This window comes from Amblyomma maculatum, chromosome 4 (assembly GCF_055883805.1).
Source record: "Amblyomma maculatum isolate TAMU_Amacu chromosome 4, ASM5588380v1, whole genome shotgun sequence".
NCBI lineage: Eukaryota > Metazoa > Arthropoda > Arachnida > Ixodida > Ixodidae > Amblyomma > Amblyomma maculatum.
This window is the reverse complement of record NC_139347.1, coordinates 62,248,706-62,266,907: the sequence shown is the minus strand read 5'-3', so window position 1 is coordinate 62,266,907 and position 18,202 is coordinate 62,248,706. Positions and strand designations below refer to the sequence as shown.

Genomic DNA, 18,202 nt, shown 5'->3' with positions numbered 1-18,202 from the left:
TGCCCCGGCGTTACGCTCGGTATACTTGACGTCGGAGTAGACAGGTTCAAATTGGCTCCGTCGCCGAGTGAGAAGCCGATATACGACATAGTAAGGAGGCTGTCGGCGAGAGTGGCGCCAGTGACAACGCATAGAGGGCGGTCTTTGAATTTCAAAACTGCTGTCTCTGACGCTGGAGCAACGGCATACGGAGCGTAAGCACAAAGCAGCTTCCGACCAGCAGCGAGCTCACATAGCCAGATTAACAATTTTTGTGATACGTTAACGTAAACGTACAAAAATTGTTAGATTGCGGCCTTTTATGTAATTCTGCTTTATCAACCGGAGTTCACAAACTTTTCCTTGCAGTTCAAAACAGTCGAAGAAAAGAACCATCGCTGTGTCTATAGCGCTTCGGACAGTTTAATTAGGGCACTCAGCTACTGTCGGAGAATCTGCGAGGGCAGCAGCGGCCGCGTTTCGGTAGAGATGTTCCCGCTGAGGCGGAATTATGGCGCTCGACTACTGTGTCAAAGGGTTGGTTGGTTGGTTGGTTCATAGGAAGGGAAAGGCGCAGTATCTGTCACACTTGCTCTGTGGACACCTGAACCGCGCCGTAAGGGAAGGGATGAAGGTGGGAGTGAAAGTGGATAGAGAGAAAGGGGGGCCGTAGTGGAGGGCTACGGAGTAATTTCGACCACCTGGGGATCTTTAACGTGCGCTGACATCGCACAGCACACGGACGCCACTTCGTTTCGCCTCCATCGAAACGCAGCCGCCGAGGCCGGGATGTGTCAAAGGGTACGGGATCGAATTCCCGCTGCTGCGGCCGATTTTCCGATGGAGGCGAAAAGCAAGGCGCACGTGCGCCGTGCGATATAAGCACGTTAAAGAACGCCAGCTGGTCGAAATTTCCGGAGCCCTCCACTACGTGTTTAGAGTGGTTTAGACGTTGAACCCTATAAACCAATCGATAGAGATGAAACGTAAAAGGCGCCCGTGTGCGCGTGGAATCCTCCACTACAGCACCCCTCGAGCACGCGTGTGCCGCTTAATTCGTAACGTTGCCCCGGGCCGAGGCGCCCCAGTATCGGCAGCCGCAACTCCGAAACAGCTGAAGAAGTTGCGATAGCGCTCGCTTGCGTAGGAACAGAAGCAAAATTCATAATTAGTGACAACAAAACAGCCATCTACAATTACGCAAAGGGTAGGATCGCACCAGAAGCGGTGCGAATCCTGATCGGAAAACAACTGAATAGAAAAGACAGCTTAATATGCATGGATTCCAGCGCACACGTCTGTTCCTGTATAGTGCCTAGAATATAGTTCCTGGTAACGAGGCGGCACATGAGTTAGCCCGAGATCTCTACTTCCGGATAACGTGGAGCCGCCTGATTGTCAGAACATGGACGAACGTCTAATTAATTACACAGAAATAGTCGAAAATTATAGACAAAGCAGAAAACTGGTGCCACCACCAGATAAGCGTCTGAACAACAAAGAGGTAACCGCATGGCGGCGTCTACAGGCAGGGAATTACATCCACCCGGTCTGGGCCTATCACGTCCAAAAAGATGAGCGACAGGACGATAAATGCAAGCAATGTGGGGAGAGAGGGACCCTCAACCACCACGTAATTTGGGAATGCGCTGGCTCCCCAGGGGCTAAGACGAAAATACTTAGTAGAGAAGCCTGGGAAACTCTTCTGCGGAGCGAGGAGCCAACTCTTCAGAAGCAAGCCATCCGCCTGGCGGAAGAGGCCGCAAGGAACCAAAACCTATTAGCCTGCCTCTAATCGCGGAGGTCCCGGCCCCCGTCCCCTAGGTCTGCGTGCCGGGGGCGGGGAGTAGGGGCAAAGAGTTAATACAAAGAGTCTTTGTATTAACTCTATGAGTAGGGGGCCTCCATTCTGGGGAAGTAAAAGTTGTTCACTCAAACATACCCACAATGTGCAGTCGGAGTAAAGCAATGCATTTTTTTTTATTCGAGAAGTTTGCCATAATGCATAAGTTGAGAAAGGGAGAATGGAATGCAGGAGAACATAGCGAATTCTCGGAAAGAAAGAAGAATGCGAACATTCCACGTGCTTTTCATGCATTGCCTTGAATGAGAGGGTGCGCAAGAAACATCTATCATTCCGAAGACGTCATCTGCCCAGTCTAAAATAAACTAAATCCGACTATCGGCAATGGTGCCATGGCTAGGAGCAGTGGTAAGTCACCTGAAGAACCTCTACGCGAACCTTTGTTCAATTACACGTAGCATAAGGGGCATAAGGGCCGCAACGTGGGCCTGCCGGAGGCAAAAGCATCGAGGCACCCTGGACCTCGCCAACGATTCGCGATGAAACTGGTGCGGTGCCGACCAATGCTGCCGACAAACGCGGCGCGACACTAGCGACTTCACCCCTCTCCGCCGTCGTTTTTAACGCCGTCTTTGGACAAGTCTACTGAACGGAGGGCATATGCTGTGACGTCACAACGGTCACGACTTCGCTCGTCGTTAGTTCATTCGCGATGTGCATTCATTTTTGCTCTTGGTGACAGGTCTCTGTGTTTGTTAAAAATGTGGTTTCAGCCCCATTCATCTAGAGACCCTAAAGTTCATTCTAAAGCATGGGAAGTCGGTTTCTAAGCGCCGTGTTTATATAGCGCATGTGCGAAGGTAGCTGCCACATAACCCGACCCTTCGCCGGCTCACGCGCGAACGTCAGCGATTTCCCCTTTTGTAATTTTGAAGAAACTGAAAGTAATCATGCAAAAGTTTCACTAATTCTATATCAGTGCTCTGGGAACAGTCACAGACGTTCTAGTCAACGCGTCACAGACTTTCATTGACCACTGCCGTCACTTGCTCCGCACGTTCCGTTATGTGCTCTCAGCTCATCGTCGTTCTCTCGTTATTCACTGCTGCTTACGCCTACGTCGCTGATCAGCTACATGGTGCTGTGCCGAATTTGGATTTTCGGCCATCCGAAGATATTTTTAAGGTATGATTACTTCACCAGTTTTGGTTCTTGTGGCCATCGAAGGCTCCACGCTTGTGCATGTCGACGTATTTGTGCACGCTTGGTACGATTTGTGCACACGAATGCAATGCGTAACTATCCTTGAGGCAAGCCAGTCGTGCCGTAGAGGTGTCAGTCGCTTCCGGTTGAGATGTCAGAACGCAGCGTTGCAATAGTTCGCTGACCGCTAAGAAAACCATCTCGAACAACTTTTGATTTCATTGTCTTGGTCGGGAAACCTCTTCTCACTTATAGCGAGTAAAACAACAGGCTTTATTCTGTGTTTTCTGGGTGTCACTTGTCCCTTCTGGGTGCTGCAACCTCTTCGGAAAAAGTTAAGAAACAAACTTCAATAGTTGCATGATTGAGACTCTCTTGGTCAGTCACCTGACGTGCAGTTGTGGGTAGGGTAGAAATTAGTAATAGTGCCATTCACCAGCGCTTTTCCCTTAAAACTGCAGCGCCTTTTAACAAGATTGGATTACGTTATTTATTACTTACTTGCTTATTTGGTTACTAATCCTGTTAACTTGTTTTGAAAGCAATTTCAACAGCTACTTTTTCCTAACGTATAGTTTTAGACAAAGATGTTAACCACTTAACAGATGACCCCTAAACGTTGGGAAAGCTGACTCGCCGGTTAGGAGATCAGCTTTGATAGACCAAGTTGCTGGGTAGCCACATAAACGAAGTCCACCTATGCCAAACTTGAAGCCAGCAGGGTATAAATGGATGCACCGTAAACATTTTAGTGGAGTGTTTGAAGCAAGCTCTGTACTTTAAAATTCTACTTGATTATCAGCTGTATCAAGAATATTGGGCAATGCAGGACCCATGTCACATTTTATTTTTTGAAAAAATTGAAAGTTTTTTTCTCATCACATTGAGCATACTTGCATCCTACACTGTTACAATAGATGCACATGTTTTATTCCCTCATGTCGGTTAAATTGCATACATCAGACAACTAATAACGGTGCTACTGATGCAATGTGAGAAGTTTGAGATGCCTTTGCTATGATCTTCTGCATGCGTATATGCCGTCCTTTAAGTGTCAGTATTCAACGTAACCTAGGATGCATTCTAGTTCAATTTTACAGACTCTGGGAGTGGTTCAAGGTATCTCTCCTTCTTAAACAGACATACTAACAGAAAAAGTTCACCCAGCGCACATTGTGAGGTGTGCATGCTTTTCTAGTGTTCAGTAAGGTAGGTAGCTGTCACATAGCTAGTGTGTCAGTTTTGTGGGACTGCATAGCTACCAGCTGCATTTTACAACATGACTCTTGATTTCTGAAATGTGCCCAGAGTCTTCAATTTAATTGAATAATATGATTGTAACTGATGTTGCAGTGTTCTTGAGTGAATAGAGCCTCATACCATGATTATTTTTAGGTGAATATGTGGCAATAGAGCATGTGCTGAAACAAAAGTAAAAATGTTCAAGTACTTTCCGAGTGCATAAGAGCTCTAATCGGAAAGTGCCAAGTTTTTTTTATGTTTAAAATGCCACGACTAGCTTTTACGGTGTGACCAAGATAGATAGAGAATTAAAAACAAACATTACCAGGATGCTGGAGTGCCCAGCACAGTGGTATCGGGGTGCCTAGACGTGTTTCATCCATTTTTCGCTGCACCGTATTCACGCCCGTCTTTGATGTAAGTAATAACAGCCCTAACTAAATATTGTCATTTTAGAGCATTCTCCTTTTACAGGAAGGCATCTCATATGCTTACGTATGAATTTTCTACCCTTTTCAGCCCATTGCCACATCTACGCCCAGTGTTGATTTAACGGCTGCGACCAACACAGAATTTTGGCATGGCTTCCTGGGTGCCATCTCGGTCATCATTGTCTCCGAACTCGGAGACAAGACATTTTTCATTGCTGCCATCCTTGCTATGCGCCACTCGCGCCTGGTTGTGTTTGGAGGTGCCATCTCAGCACTGGCCATCATGACGGTGCTATCAGGTAACTATACATCTTACATGAGAAAAGCACGCAATTCAATGAAAATTTCAGTGAAGATGCAATGAAAGTGTTTCACTGAATATAGTAACTACAAACATTAGTACTTGTGCTCTCGTGTTCCGCAGTCGGCAGCACCCCTTATGCAGATCTGCTCTGGATTGTATTGTTCGTGTTGCAAGCATGTTCATCAAAGTATATCGACTAGGTGACCTGTGCCTAAGCGTGTTCATGAATGAATTAAGCCTTTTTACAGTGAAAAAAAAAGTTGCGTAGCAATCAAATTTGTTATGCTTGATTTGTTATGCTTTTGCTTGATACTAGATGAGTCACTGCCAGGTCTCATGTAGTGGGATTGGAAATTGCATGTAGGCTTCTGTTCTGTGTCGATATTGCATCAGGACTGAAACATGCAGCACACTTTATGGCAAAGTTCAACAAATTAGATTTGAAAATAGTTTCCCCTAACTGCGGCAGTCATTGCAGCAAGTTTAATAATCTGTCTTTTAGGTTTCTCAATACATCTTGTATTCTCACGGTCCTCAGTTTTAAACTAGGACAGTCATTCTCATGCCTAAATGACTGCCATGGCAGATCACTGTGCTGTCTCATATCCCTACGAGGTTGAATTCACTTATTCAAATAGTACAATTGAAAAGATGAAATTTATTCAGCAGCAAAACGCGTCATTTTAGAAAAGTTTTATTTGGGCTCCAGCATTCCTACTTACGTCAGAAAGGGGAGGAAGCTATCTAAACTGTGCACCTTTTTATTTGAGAAAGGCATTGTGCAGGCTCAGGGTGTCTGGCAATGCAGCTTAAGGGAAAATGGCATTCATTTTAATTAAACAACGATATTTTGGAGAAGTGTTTAAATAGCGCTATTTCTGAATTGTAGTGCTGCACTTGTGTCTGTGTTAGTATATGCGTGGCAATACGACTACTTATAGTCCAGGTTTGATATTCCATATACTTGGTATCAGGCTGTTGCCTTTAGGTGACGTGATATTAGTAATTTTTAACTTAAAGGCAAATATAAAGTGAATACTCTTGTGCTCACATACTTTCCAGTTTGAAATGAAACGAGTACCTTGAATTGCATGTGTAGGAGGAGGAAACCCTGACAGGTTCCACTTTATGTAGCTGTAATGTAATTGGGCTGGACTAGCAGTGTTCCTGAAGTACACCTTAAAACACTGTGTGCATTAAATTGAGATGGAAGGCAGCCTCTTTGTTGATGCTATTCATTTTCACTTGCCGCGGTGGATTGCTGGTTAGGGCAGTCGACTTCTGAACCCAAGAGCACGAAATGAACTCAGCTGTAATGGCTATTTTTCGACGGAGACGAAAAGCAAGGCACTCATGTGCTATGTGATGTTGGAGCACATTTAAGAACACCTGATGGTGGAAAAATTCAGTACTCCACTATGTCTCTCATAGCCTGTGTTGCTTTGGGACATGAAACCCTATAAACCACCAACCAGCTATCCATCTTTTTCTGCAAGAACACAAAACAAGGGGTGCTTGTCACTTAGTTTGTGTGCAAGTTGGAATAAGGAAGATGTGAATTGCAGTCGAAGCTCTCATAACCTATTTCATTTTGCTTGAGAAGCTACTGAAACCCCTCTATTAATATGTTTTATTGCTGATAAATGCATCAAGAAAGGGTAAGGAATACACAAGACGGATCTGGTATACTTTCTGGTGTACTTTTTATGCATACTTTCATGGGTAACACACAAATTAAGGCACTCTGGCTTATTTCTCAGTTTTATTTTTTAATTATTTGACACTTGAATACAAGCCTTTCTGTTTAGCTGAAACAATTGTTGCACTATATGATCCAGTAAATTATGTTTAACATCTCAACCTTATTGCTTTGCTTTTTTTGCAGCTGCTTTGGGCTTCGCGACTACAGTCATTCCACGTGTATACACACATTACCTCTCCATTGCCCTGTTTGTCTTCTTCGGAGTTCGCATGATCAGAGAAGGTAAGGGTATATCGGAATAGAGTAAGTACCAGTAGTTTCCAGTGAAGATGCAAATGAGGATTATGCATGGCATCTTCACGAGGCATTTTGCCATCAAACGTCAAGCTAGAGCCCTGATTTGCCTAGTAGATAACTCAAGCAGAATATGAGGAGGCCCTTCCTCAGTTTCGCCTCAATATATTCAAGGTGGCGGCTAAAAAAAATGGCAGCCCTTGAAGGCAAGCGATCCAGTCTGCATCGTTTTAGCAAAACTGATTTCTAAAGACTGTTTCATAGCGACCTTTTATTTTTATTGATTGTCAAAACCATTGGAGCCTTCCTCGAAATCAGGCCACAAGACTAGGTAAAGCATTTGTCTCAACTTATTGTGGCCTTTGGGACTGTGTGGCCAATCTTGCTGAGCCGTTCATGCCTGTCGCCATGCTCAGACGCTTTGAGCTCGAATGGCTTTGTACTTCTCATCTCGTTCACGCACTCTTTTATGATCAAGCATGAACAGACAAGATGTTTGATGCTCATATATGCCATTCAGTCTGTACTACAGGTTGACCTCTGTCTTCTCTTGCATGGATTACAAACACATACTGAACACAAAAGCTGAACTACCATTGATGCTTTCAAAACTGTCACAGCGGGAGAAAAGAAAGCGTTCACACTGGCTTCAATTCGAAGCTTCACTACAATACAAAAATGTCAAAAACTTGTACTTTTCTGGACCAGCAGAGCAAAAAAGGGTCTCTTACCTGGTAGCAAATTCTGAGACTGCAGTGAAAGGATGGGGTGCTTACACAAGAGAGGACAAATATGTGATGTTTTACAATGTATATCCAACATTTGTGGAGGAGTTTAAATTCTCATCTACCTGGAACTGATATATCTAAAAAAATTAATCAACTAAAATGTTTTCATCTTCGCATGCAGTAATTAACTTCAATGGGTGCTGTGGATTTGTGATCGCTTGTCATGACAAAATTTGGATATCTTGAGATCCTGCATGTGAAAACTAAGAAAAGACCTGTGAACCAGTTGCCTGTATGGCTCGTATGCCATACCATGAACCACCAAGCAGTAAGCCTCCCCCTTGCCTGAGCTCTGTGTCGCTCTGCACTTGGCGTAGTTCCGGCCACCCCCACTTTCGGCAGTGAGGCTTGGTGAGGACTCAGTCTGCTTCTCAAAGCAGCAACAGGCAGGCATACTGAAGGGATATACAGGAAGAAGCAGTAGCTCCGACTCCTGTTTCTCACGAATAGCAGCATTGCCTGAGCTGTGGCAGAGAGGGCAATCACCACTTCCTCTGTCACATCTCTAATGCAGCTATGTGCTAAAAGTTTACATGCTCGTCATTTAAAAGCCATTTTTCTTGTGCTACCATGCGGCTACATGGAACTCCTTTTATTATGATCATGTACTTGGTCTACATAATGGTTTGTGATGCAGAAAGATTCTAGCTAGTAGCCTAAAATTTATCAGTGCACTGAAATTAGTTTAGTTTTTGAGTTTAATGTCCCAAAGCGACTCAGGCAATGAGGGATTCTGTAGTGGAGGACTCCGGAAGTTTTAACCACGTCAGGTTGCTTAGCATGCACTGACATTGCAAGAACACGGGTGCCTTGCTCTTCACTTCCATCAAAAAGTGGCCACTGGGGCCAGGATTTGATCCGGTGTCCTGCTGAGCGCCATATCCACTGGGTCACTACAGCAGAGCAGTGCACTGAATTTTGGTGCTTTGCTTTATTCAGAACTGTTTAAAAAAAAGAAAGAAAGAAGTTGTAAAGATTTTTTGTTGTTGTTTTGTTGGGACAATGTTTAGCTTGCTTTTAATTTTTTTACTGCACTTAATTGCTTGATGATGCTGGTGTGAGGTGGACAAAAATTTCATTATTCCGCTGGTGTGAGGTTCAGTGGAAGAAAATTTTTCATTATTCCTTGATGTTATATCAGGTAAGAAAACAAGACCAGGTTTAATTGCTTCTTGTGCAGAAGTAGGCAGAAGATCATAGCAACAAGGTCACAGCAGCAAAAGTTTTAAGTAAAAGCTTCACTGATGACATGGTCCGAGTTCTTCCTTTAGATAGCTGCTCTGTTTATCTAATTTTGTCTCTTTCACATACCCTTTTTTTTTTTTAAGAATGTGGACTTGTGTCAAATTTACAAACACACGTGTAATCTCATTTCAGCATATTACATGCCACATGACGAAGGTGCGGAGGAATATGAAGAAGTACAAAAATCACTGACCAAAAGGGAGGTAGATGTGAGTATTATCAGCTTTCTCCAGGGCCGATGATGGTGTAGTGATGAAATTAGGGACCCATTGTCTAGCACTCGGGTCGCTCCATTAGGATGGTAGCTGCGGGAACTGTTTTAAGCCCACTATGGCAAGTGCTTTGTAACTAGATTCCAGTATTTTTTTTATATTCGTTGTTGGCATTGTTTGGAAGGGTGAATGGCTTTGATGCTTTCATTTGAGTCCTCAAAAAAGTAGCTTTATGGACTGCTTTGTGAACAGGGGAAGGTTATGAGAGAAGGAAAAGTAGTACTACATTGCAACATTTTTATGAAGTGCAGACTGCATACTCAGGTACTGGAGCTCTTTAACACTCAGGGTTGTAGGGAAGAGAGCAGCCCTATTCGTGTGACAGTTTTCAAATTGGCTGGTAGAGCTGCTGCGGATTTATCCCGCAAGTGAAGCGATATGCCTGACATGAAATCACAGAAATGTGTAGCACTTTCAACTTTGCCTCTAATTACGCTGCACCGCACGGCGCAGTGTAATTTGTGTAATAATTTGTCGTGGAACAGCAAATGAAACATGTGTTGTCATGTACTAAGACGTACATTAAAACTATTTTTTCTGTGTTTTGCTTTCAAACAGTACTCGGATCACATTTGCTGGGAGTCTTTGTCTTTAAGTGCATTTAACTGTTTGTCTGAATGGCATTTTTTCATCCGTTAGCATTGTTTGGTGTTTTAAGTGCTGTGTTAATTTACTGTAGTATCGTGGGCGGCAGAAGGCTTTTTATGGGCATTGAACTATCACATCGATGCACTAAAGAAGGTTGTTGAGCCAAACTAGTGGTATGCAGCGCAGAATTTGAATGCTTTAGGTGGTTAAGCTCTGGAGGAATGTCGCTGCAGTAGTTTGTGATCTTTTAAAAACCAGGTTCTGGAAAAAGAAGTCAACAGCACACATGAAGTTAGGTGACTTTCTTGATTGTGCATCTACAGCACAAACAAAGGTAGGAAGTAACCAGAATCACTTATAACCAATTATGATAATGATTGTCAAATTTCAACTTCAGTAAATATGGCTCTTTAACATAATCTGAGCTTGTTGGTTCAAGTCTGAGGACTGGGATTTAAGCCAATTACGCTGAGTGACTAGTACTTTTGTACATGTTATCAAGCATTGAAACATGTAACTAGCGAGAAATATTCATCAAACTAATGTACAATGTGTACAATGTTTAATGTACAAAAGAAAAAAAAAGAAAAAAGGCATGCAGAGTGTATAGAACGGTTGCAGAATAAGAGTTGGGAAAATTAGATCTGACAAATTTCTGGCCTCATGGTATAGTATTGTTCAAAACCTGAAGATATTACCTCCATGACAAGCTTGGACATAATTACTAGTTAGTGATGTGGACAGGAGCACTTTTGATGCTTTCGTCCATTTTTAATCCAACAGCCGATATATATATATATATATATATATATATATATATATATATATATATATATATATATATATATATATATACATATATACATATAGTATAATAGTGCTCCGCTCCAAGTCCCCCAAATGAAGCAATGTCTATTCTCTCCCTGTCTCTGCCATTTCAGGACAGTGCAGCCCAGGCGAGAGACTCGTTGGTCAACATGGAGGCCGGAGTGACGACGGTGACCTTTGGCAGGCGGTTGCGCCTATTTCTCTCCAAGATCTTCTTTCAGGCGCTCACCCTCACATTTGTGGCCGAGTGGGGAGACCGCTCACAGATTGCCACAATCATTCTCGCTGCTCGAGAGGTGAGCAGTACTGTTAAGCTGGTTGGCACTGAGCAGTCGACGCGATCATGCAAAAACAATGCTAGTATGGTGGACTTCCACTATAATTGAGTATTCTTGTCAGAATGTAAGAATTGGATGAATGGTCTCGTATATATGGGAAAAAAATGAACTGAAAATGTATCGGTTCTTGCTGAAAACTTTGATAATTGTAATCAGAAGAAGATTAAATTGAGGTTATGTTGACGTTGGTGTTAAGCACTTACCTTGCGTGGCTGCTTTTTGTTGTGTTGTTTTCACTTTCCCGCTTTTTTTTTTTTTTTTCAGTTGCCTGTGTATGGACTTGCATATTGCATATTCACTTTTCTTTTTACATGAAATTCCGCAAATTTGGGGATAAATATCATAGAGTAGGTGCACATTCCAGCTGTTTCCTGAAGTCCAGTGCCCTGCTGTTTTCTTTGAGGGTCACTCATGGTCGACCGGCGTGTGACAGTTTTTGTGCTGCAGATTATTTTGAATATCAGATGCACTGCAGTAGGGCCCAGTTTTAATTAAAAGGAGGGAGCGTGTGCTGTCTAAAATCTTTCAAATCAGCAAACATTAGGCACAGTTGCCTGTTGCGTTAGCATCGGGCACATTTGGACCAGGCCAGCTGAGCTGTCGAGTAGTTTGATAGCGTCTCAAAGTACTTCTATCAACATTGTCTGTATTATGCCATTCTTTCTTTTTGCTTCATAGTTCATGAATGCTGTGATGCCAGTTCAACGGGCCTAACTTTCCACGTTACTGCTTCTTTTTGCTCTTCAGGTCGCAAGGCTGAAAGTTCAAACCTCTGGTTAGGTACCCATAACTGCAATTAAATCTCATAAACTCATTATCATCATATGTTACTTTCGTCTGCAGCGGTTTCTTTGTTTCTTTTGAAGCAGTGCATCACAGCTTATTTTCTCACTGGACACACTGTGTGCCCCATGAATATTGCAATATTAGACCACCAAGTCTAAACTCAGTGTAGTACATAGCCTTATAAAATTCAGAAAAAATAAGCACAAAGATAACTGTTATGAAATATAGCTTCTTAATGAGAAACTGAAGGGTCTTTAGAATTTGACTAGCAAGAAAAGAAGGCTTAAAACTTGCAGGGGAAGCATGTGAAGTCTCCTTGTGCTAGCTTTTGAAAGGGTGTCTTTGGCAATTAGAGCCATGATGGCATTCAGGCTTCTCTGCACTGTGCAGCACCTGATACGAAGAGCAGAGTGACATAATATTTAGGGTCAGTGTGTTTCTTAAGTAAATAATCAAACGTCTTTGAAGGTAAAGCCTACAATTCTTTGCTTGCAAGTGTTTTACTATGCATGAAAATGGGAGTGGATGAAGGCACCGCAGATCTGAAGTTTTCTCAGCTTGACATCATCATTGAGCTTCTAACTCTAAGCCAGTAGCATGCTGTTGTGACTTAATTCCATGGCTGCATCTCCATTCTAATTGCTAGCTTGCAAAAAACTTGAATTCTTTTCTTATGTGTATCAGGCATTTGAATCCTTGGCTGTCATTTGATCCTTGGACAAAAAAAAGAAATATGCATAAACCATTCTTTTTTTTTTTTTTTTAGTTTTTGGTATAGGTTTTCTACAAAGATGGGCATAGGAGTTCTGAAGAACATAATTAATCTGGGCTGATGCTTTCCTTGTACAAAATTGGGGTCACTGACCAGGTCACGACTCACGAGTAAAACTGTTTAGACTTTTTGAAGCTGCAAACGGTTTACTTGTTCTCTGAGGAGCCAAGAGTTCGGCCTCACTTAACCATGACTTTAAAAATGGGAATAGATTCTTGGCAGCTCTTCATCTGCCATAGTTGTGTACTTTTCACTGATTGCCAACATTATTGATGTTGGTAATCTTCTTGGATGGAGTGCTTTCCTCAGATCTTTTGGTGCGTTTTTTCAGGATCCCGTGGCTGTGTCTCTAGGAGCCATCCTTGGCCACAGCCTCTGCACTCTGCTTGCAGTCATAGGTGGAAGGCTGGTGGCACAATGGATATCTGTTAGAACAGGTAGGCCACCGCCCTCGTGGTTATGCTGACTATTATGCCTGTCATTTGATGCCACGTAATGATTGAATGCAGTGCTACAGAGCAAACAGTGAGACTGCCTATTGTAAGCTAGTTTTAAAAAGTCAAACCGCTACTTTCCTGAAAACTACAATTGCCTTTGAATTTGCAGAGGTTGAAAAAAGGACACATTCTTTATGTAGTTTACATCCTGTTTGAAAGCACACTCTATGCTGTTAACTATGATCAACTCTGTTAAGCCATGTGGTCAGGCTCCTGAGTGCTCATAATTTCGGTTTTCTGAACACTGAGCTGCGAAAGAGCATGTGAGTTAGTTGAGAAAGTAGTATAATGGGCAGCAGTGCCGAGCACAGAAATAAACGAGTGAAAAGTGCTGCCAGCTGTACCTGGAATGCAGTAGTGGCTCATGCAAAACTCCTGGCCTTGACATGATTTGAGCAGCACAAGTTTGGCTTTAGTTAGTTTGTGCGTCCTAAATTCTGAAAGTGGCTGCAACCTAGCGTTTACAGCTTCTACTGCACTGCAAGCAACTTGCGGGCTGAAGTATAGCGCAGCCTTGAAGCCACCCAAACCAAGTCCCTATTTCTCCATTTATGCTGCCCCATATTCAGGCAAACAGGTAAAGCATGTCTAGTGCCCATGCAGTTCTTGCAGTGACAGGGCCTGGTATCAATCACTTGCTCTGGATGACATTTCACCGTTGATACAAGCTAACAATGTCACTTTTAAACCGCACTGCAGAATTCGCAACTGCACTGTCTTAAACAGGCTGTAGATGACAATTTCTGCAGTTCCTTCCCACCAAAGAGCTACTATTAAGACACGCTTACAAGCATTGTCGCTGACAGTAGTCGATACTTGCATGTTCGAAATGAGATACACTGGGGAGTAATAGGCACCTTTAGCGGACCGCGTTGCATTTTCCGTCTGCGTTACCGGAGTTGTGTGATTCCTCCCATCCGCAGTGCGCACACGCTTCATTGGTTCCGGCACCTGGAAGCTAACCTTGAGGGCGCCAGATGGCGCTAGTTGCCAGTCAGCTTAGTACATGCCTACCGCGTCGGTACCAATCAATGCGGAAGCACTGCTGGTGGGACAACAACGAGACAGTAATGACAAGGACAGGCGCCTGTCCTTGTCATTACTCTCTCGTTGTTGTTCTCCGTCGCAGCGCTCATAATTTGCAATCATGTACCAACTAGCTCAACTTTCCGTATTGCTGGTGGGAGGGATCCCGCAACTCCAGTAACGCAAACGGCAGCACGCAACACGGTCTGCTAAAGGTGTCTAATATCACTTGGGTGGCACTAGATGTGGGAAGGGCACGATACGTGATAATACCAGTATTGCCACAATGCAACAAGATGGGCACGAAATAGCCACTCTGTGTTGCTAGCGGTGCGTCAATAACGGCTACTTCAAAAGGGGGAGAAAAAGTTTTCTGCGGCTAGCCTACACTGCTGAGGCATCATGCTTCAGGAAAGCTGGGTCACGTTACAAATTACAACAGCGTGGTTCAGACCGGAACCACATCATCACCAGTGCAGGATGTGGTAGGTATGCTGGTGCCCCCTGGTGTGTGTTCCACATGATCACTAGGTTGCTTTCTCCCTGCGCATTTAAGAAGCTACATGCATGCTCATCATGTGCTGCGTTGCATTATTATTGTCAATGTATTGCAGCAATCTATGCATTATATCCACTAATGAAGCTTAAGTTTATGACTGCATAACAAGATACCCTATTCAGCATCATACGAGATGATAGGCACGAGCTGTCCAGATATATTCATGATAAACTGTTAGGCTGCAAGAGGGCACCAAATCATGTTTTATGGAAGCACAGCCAGAGATTTCATGCCTACGTCATAAGTGGAAAAACGTACCATATCTTCTGGTGACTAAGATGCAACCCTCATATTTAGAGCCTTTCAGCTTAATCACGGAATCCATTACTACACCTATTTCACAATAAAGTTCAGATAGGAATGCCGCGCAATTGTTTTTACATACGATGCCAATGCTGGCAACGGTGACACCGTTAATGGCTGGAGAAAAAAGCTTTATGCATTATCTCGCTGATTGTGACATTGTGCCCATAGGAAGAAAACCAGAGAAAACCTCACAGGTATTTAATCTAATTGATTTTCAGTCCATATTAATATCAGTCTTGCTCTTCAATATGGTCCTTGGCATGCTTCTTTGAATTTCGTGCACTGCAGCAACTTTGGGTTTCTTCTCACCTCATTTAACTTACTTGATATCTCCGCTCTCACAGTGGAAGAAAGGTACTGCTGTTTCATGGCTTTCATCGTGCAGCTACAGAGACGCTCTGCACGACAGTGGTGGCGTGACAATGCCATATAAATCCATATTGGCTCATACATGCTTGCCACTTAATTCATGAGAAACGTGCTTCATAGTTTGACACCGTGTGCTACATAGCGCCTGCAGGTCCATACAGAAAAGCGAAACTCGATTGATGATATGAGGGAAAGCCAACTTCTTGAGTCGACAGATGTCTGAAGTTTGTTGTATAAGATGTGATGGCTAATTTATATGCGATGCCATACCTTTTGCTATGCATTGATGTTGCAGCTGTACAGGGCATAGAAACTGTTTGTGATAAGGGATAATTCAATCCAACAGAGCTTGATTAGTTATGTTCAACTGTACACCTTTGCAAGGTATTGTTGTCCTTGATTTAAAAGGCAAAACTGAGCCAGATTAAACTGAAGAGAAGTAGAGAGTACTAATGCAGTGTGTCTTGGCTGTTGAAGATCTGAAAGTTTGCACATTGTGACCTCTGCTATGATATGAGGTTTATGATGCCTTGGTTGCAGCAACAGAAGCTTTGGCGATTTGGTAATCTATTGCGCAGAAACAGCGCGAAACAAAACTGGCATAAAGGAAGAACGTGAGGACAAAGCAGGGCTCGTTTTTGGGTTCTTCCTTCATTGCAGTCTTGTTTTATGCTGTTCCTGCTCAATGGATTACTTTCTCTGCCATGGCAAGTGAGTGGTATATTGAAGGACGCCATGCTATACATTGGAACATGGGTATTTGAGTTAAATTATTGAGATTGTCAGAAAAAAAGAAAGTAAACAGCAGGAAAAGGATGCATTCACATGTAAAAAAATAGTACACACAGAGCATTGCTTGTATTTCTTTCCTTGTGAACATGTTCTTTTACTGCTTCTTTTGTTTTCTGTGAAGTGTGACCAACTCGCCCAATAAGCCATGAAGATTTTCTTGCGAGTCCTCTAAGCTACTGTTTCTTCTCCCCTGCAGTCACCTTTATTGGAGGCGTTGTGTTCCTGGTCTTTGCCGTGTCATCGCTGTACCTTGGCTCCGGAGAGAAATCACTGAGGAGCCTATGAGACGCAGCTTTCAGAAAGACTCGAGGGCACCAAAGATGAAGCGATGTTTAGGACTGCTTTCTTAAAAACAAAGAACAAACGTTCCCTCACACTGCTTTCCGGTGGCCACCGCTCATGGACTGTAGGTACTGAAAGAAAAGGTCATTGATATCTATATTTTCTGATTGGTCTTCTGATAAGATTATCCCTTCTCTGTTTCATCGTGAACTGGTGCTGTATCTAGTTTGCATGAGGAATAGCAGTCCTCGCAAAGCCTGAGTTCCCAACGAATTTACTATCCTGTGATCCTTGCATGCCGTATTTTATGAAGGCTTGCAAAAATTCTTAATTGTTGTTTATGCCAGTTATCTCGGAAAAATGACATGCTACGCTATTTTCGGGCATTGGCTGTACGAGCTCTTGTTTTTTCTACTTCCTATACATAGTGTGCAGGTTGTTATTTTCGTTTAGTTTCTTATGTAATGCTGCTTGGTAGTATTGTGGCACGGAAGGAAGTTGCTAAACAACTTCTGTAAATGCTTGTACAACTTTTTTTTATTGTATATATGTTTTTGTATTGGTTGTTTCAAGGTCATGTGAAAGTCTAGGCAATAAAACGTTTTTGCAGCAAGCAGCCTGTGTAGTGGAATCAGACGCAAACTGTTGCCCACGCAAACTGTTTATTCACCTTTCAGTAAAAGAACTTTGTACACTAATATTGCTAATTTGTGAAAGGGGTGTGGTGTGGAGCCACACTCAGAGTTTGCCCCTTTTTTATTGATTCATATTCAGTGAATAATGCTGCAATGGTGTGTTGCAAGGTAAGCGCACACAAAATGTTGCTCAGCATGGCTATGTGGCCAGCCCAGATTATTTTATACACATAGCGCCTCCTCACATTGCACTCTACAACGCCGACACATCCACTACTCCTATGCTTATGTAAGCACTCGTATGCTAGAACCTCTAAGGACGCACACGTTTCTACAAAACATGACACATGTCGACCCGGTGTTGCCACTGTAGGGGACGTGCTGCTACTTGCGGAATAAGCGCCACGGCTTGCAGAGAACGTAGGGAAGTGGCTGTGCACTGGCGCTGGTCTGCTGGTCACTAGGAGATACGAGTCACTTAATTATAAAACATCAATTTCATTTTACCGAAATGTGATCACATGGCGAGATACACTGTTAATCTTGTGTTGCTTCAGCTTGCTTTGCAGGATTTTCTGTGGCATATTAAAATTATAGCGTATCATCGTTTCATTGGTATTGCCATGCTTGATTCTTTCGCTATAAGGCAAGGCACTTTTGTTTCCAGCATAACCTCATGAATTGTTTTGGTCGATTGTTATGCATATGGCCAGGTCGGAAACCACTATAACAATAGACAACCCTAGGTTTATATGGTTAAGGGTGTAGAATGCAGCCATAATAGAATAGGCGATCTGGGGGGGGGGGAGTCAGAGGACCTTGCAAGGTGACAATGCAAGAGCACCCCTTTCCCATGCGACGGGCTTGGATCACACTACGAGTAGGGCAGTAGAGCTCACGCTGAAGGGCAGTCTGGTTCGCGTCAACGTCTACATTGTAGACAATACAGTGCTGTAGGTCAAAACCATCAACTGGATAAACCAGGGCCGGAATCGAGACTTCGCTGATCCTATTACTGCTGCAATTACGACTATAATTACTGCTAATACTACGATCTTTAGTCCCTGTAGCATATCACTTAGTGTTGTCATACTTATATAGTTGTGTTTTCTGCCCACCTAGAAAGGCAAGTTTCTAAGTGCAGGTGGTCTCTGTACATG

The 18,202-nt window shown here is 43.2% G+C and overlaps 1 protein-coding gene across 1 annotated transcript; it reads left to right on the top strand.

Moving 5' to 3' along the window:
* Positions 1-2,433: 2,433 nt before the first annotated feature.
* Positions 2,434-17,021, top strand: LOC146191221 (putative divalent cation/proton antiporter TMEM165). The gene is made up of 7 exons (XM_084601708.1): positions 2,434-2,968; positions 4,748-4,958; positions 6,849-6,947; positions 9,125-9,201; positions 10,794-10,976; positions 12,908-13,013; positions 16,322-17,021. The coding sequence occupies exons 1-7, from the start codon at positions 2,849-2,851 to the stop codon at positions 16,408-16,410; spliced, it is 885 nt and encodes a 294-aa protein (XP_084457834.1). The 5' UTR covers positions 2,434-2,848; the 3' UTR covers positions 16,411-17,021.
* Positions 17,022-18,202: the final 1,181 nt, after the last annotated feature.